The 2,673-nt window shown below is 47.9% G+C and overlaps 1 protein-coding gene across 1 annotated transcript; it reads left to right on the top strand.

Annotated features, from left to right (window-relative positions):
* Window positions 1-1,126: 1,126 nt before the first annotated feature.
* On the top strand, window positions 1,127-2,673 carry gpr101 (G protein-coupled receptor 101). Its single transcript, XM_040016072.1, has one exon. The coding sequence runs from the start codon at window positions 1,330-1,332 to the stop codon at window positions 2,671-2,673; it is 1,344 nt and encodes a 447-aa protein (XP_039872006.1). The 5' UTR covers window positions 1,127-1,329.

The following is a 2,673-nucleotide window of genomic DNA, read 5'->3' on the forward strand; positions in this document are numbered from 1 at the left end:
GTGTGTATTTCACCACAGGCCATAGCCAGAGTGTTAAAATATGGACACCCTTGAAAAGTATAATTCCAAATCCAAAGGCCGGTGCTCTGGAGAAATGCCCGCAGCGGAGGTCCTATTCTGTTATCTCCTCGGACAGGCTATCCTATCATGTGAAGCTCACACAAGCAGCCATCTGATTGAATCACTTGTTACCTAGGAGATCTGAAGGACTGACTGAGACCTTGATAACGTGTAACTACACCATTCATATTTTTCATTAACCAGTTTTTGCAACAGAACAAAGCAACAAATACACGAGTTATTCTTGTTTTTTTATTTTTATTTGATTTTTTTTTTTCAGTTCGGAGGGGGGGGGGGTCCATTTACATCCTGAAGACTTGTTTTTTTTTTTTTTTTTAACTAGGATAATATTTGCGGTTCTACCATGTATTAAAAACTGTTGCACGGGAATGCTGAAACGCATTTGCACCCTCATAACAAAAGAGGGAAAACGGATGGGAGGGGGTCGGTGACAGGCTCCAGCAGGGGGGGGAGATTTCTGTGCAGGTGTCCTTGTATTTTCTGACACCTCGGAGACAGGACTCGACCGTAAGTAGCCTAAGACTGTTGAGGAAGAATCAAAGCTGATAACATAATAAATGTTTGATCTGCCATGAAATCCGAAAAGAGCAGCAACGGAAAGATATGCTCGTCTGGATGAGAGACCCCCGCTGGGTGAAGACACGCAGCGTATGTTAGCTGAGCCGTGAAAGCTCGCTGCCATTGACTGGAGCTCAGGCTGAAATGGGAGCAAAGCGATGAAGACCGATCGCAGGGGAGTGAGCATCCTCGAGCAAAAATATCGCATCACTGATCATTTCACGTTATTAGACATCAATTCCAGATTAGCAGAACGCGATATTTGCCACTACCCGGACAATTCGCCGTCGATGCAAAGGGTTTGAACGGTGGCATTTATCTCTTTTTTTTCCCTTCTGTTTTTCATTCTGCAGATGTGCGCTGCAAGAGGAATATGGCCTGTTCGATGGGTGAAATGTTGAGGGATTAATCACTGATCATGATGAAAAGCAAATCAGTGCTGACCATTTCCAGCTACTCGTGGATGAGTCTTCTGGACTATTTTCACATGTTATGGATGATATGTCACGTTAGATGAAATGTATTTCAGGACAGTGTGCACCTGAAAATCACTGACTAAGACTACCTGCTACAGCAGCTTATTGTTCTCACTCCCTAAAGATCAAAGCACCCCACAGCTGCTTTTCTCTCCTGTTTAGGATGGGACTAACCTGACTTTATGTTAACACTCTGCTGGGCGTCACATGAACAATGTCAAGTTCTCAGCAGCCTGATGTGGGCACAAATGTCACTGATGTTCCTGGGCAGCTTGGTTTCACCAGCTCCAATCAGGACCCGGTCTGGTCCTCCATTGTTAACAGTGTGGTGAAGATGGTGCTCATATCTCTGATTGTCTGCGTGTCTTTGTTTGGGAATGTGATTGTTCTGCTGGTGTTCCAAAGGAAGCCTCAGCTCCTTCATGTGGCCAACCGCTTTGTCCTCAACCTCCTCCTGGCAGACCTACTTCAGACTATATTAGTCATGCCCTTTGCTATTGCAGCTACCATGCCAAGTGTGTGGCCTCTGGATGCTCGGCTGTGCCAGGCCCTGGTGGTGCTCATGCACTTGTTTGCATTTGCAGGGGTTAACACCATTATAGTTGTGTCTGTGGATCGCTACCTGGCAATTATTCACCCTCTTTCTTATCCCACTCGCATGACCCCTCACTTGGGCACCAACCTGATCATCTGCACCTGGGTGCTCAGTTTCCTGCAGAGCACACCTCCTCTCTATGGCTGGGGGACCATAGACTTTGACCAACATCACAATATCTGCTCAGTGGTGTGGTCTTCTAGTCTGTCCTACTCTGCTGTGGTGTCTACCTTTTCTTTCTGGCTTCCTGTGCTCATCATGCTCGGATGTTACTGGATGGTTTTCAGGGCAGCCCGGAGGCAGAACGCTCTTGTACACCCCATACAGACACAGTCCTACTCTCAGCCCTGCCCGCAGGACTTCCAGGCACCTAGCAGCCCACAGCAGCGATGCCAGCCCCAGCAGCCCAGTTCACCGGAGGGACCTTACTCAGCCAGAAGATACCCAGTTCGAGTTAGACACAGGCGTTTTCACTACCACTGCAAGGCAGCCCGTGTGGTTTTCGTGATCATGGCTTCATACATCTTCAGCATGGGTCCTTACACCATTCTGAATACTATATCTATGTTCACCAGAGCAGCTATACCCTCATGGTTATCCTCCCTTGCCCTTGTACTCTTCTTTTTACAGTGCTGCCTACATCCTTATATTTATGGCTACATGCACCGTAGCGTAAGAAAAGAATTTCTGGCTTTACTCTGTGGGTTGTTCTGCAAGCAGGGCCGTCCCAACCAGAGCTCTGCTGTGGAAAGCTGCTTCACTACGACTGAGGGACGCTCCACCGCTCACCCTCACCTGCCCAGCTTGGCTGCTCGAATCGTCCCCCTGCGGACATGGGAAGAGTGCACAACATCGTCCTCTCCCACTTTTGAGAGGAAGTCGAGAGACAGTCGTAAGGAGACCACCTCTACCAGTATCAGCTCTGAGAAGGAACTTACAGTCAACAGCAAACAAAGCACATAA

Source organism: Simochromis diagramma, unplaced genomic scaffold, assembly GCF_900408965.1.
Source record: "Simochromis diagramma unplaced genomic scaffold, fSimDia1.1 OVJJ01000685.1, whole genome shotgun sequence".
NCBI lineage: Eukaryota > Metazoa > Chordata > Actinopteri > Cichliformes > Cichlidae > Simochromis > Simochromis diagramma.

Coding starts and splice junctions, on each gene's coding strand:
- gpr101 (XM_040016072.1), top strand. CDS start 1,330: ATGTCAAGTTCTCAGCAGCCTGATGTGGGCACAAATGTCACTGATGTT.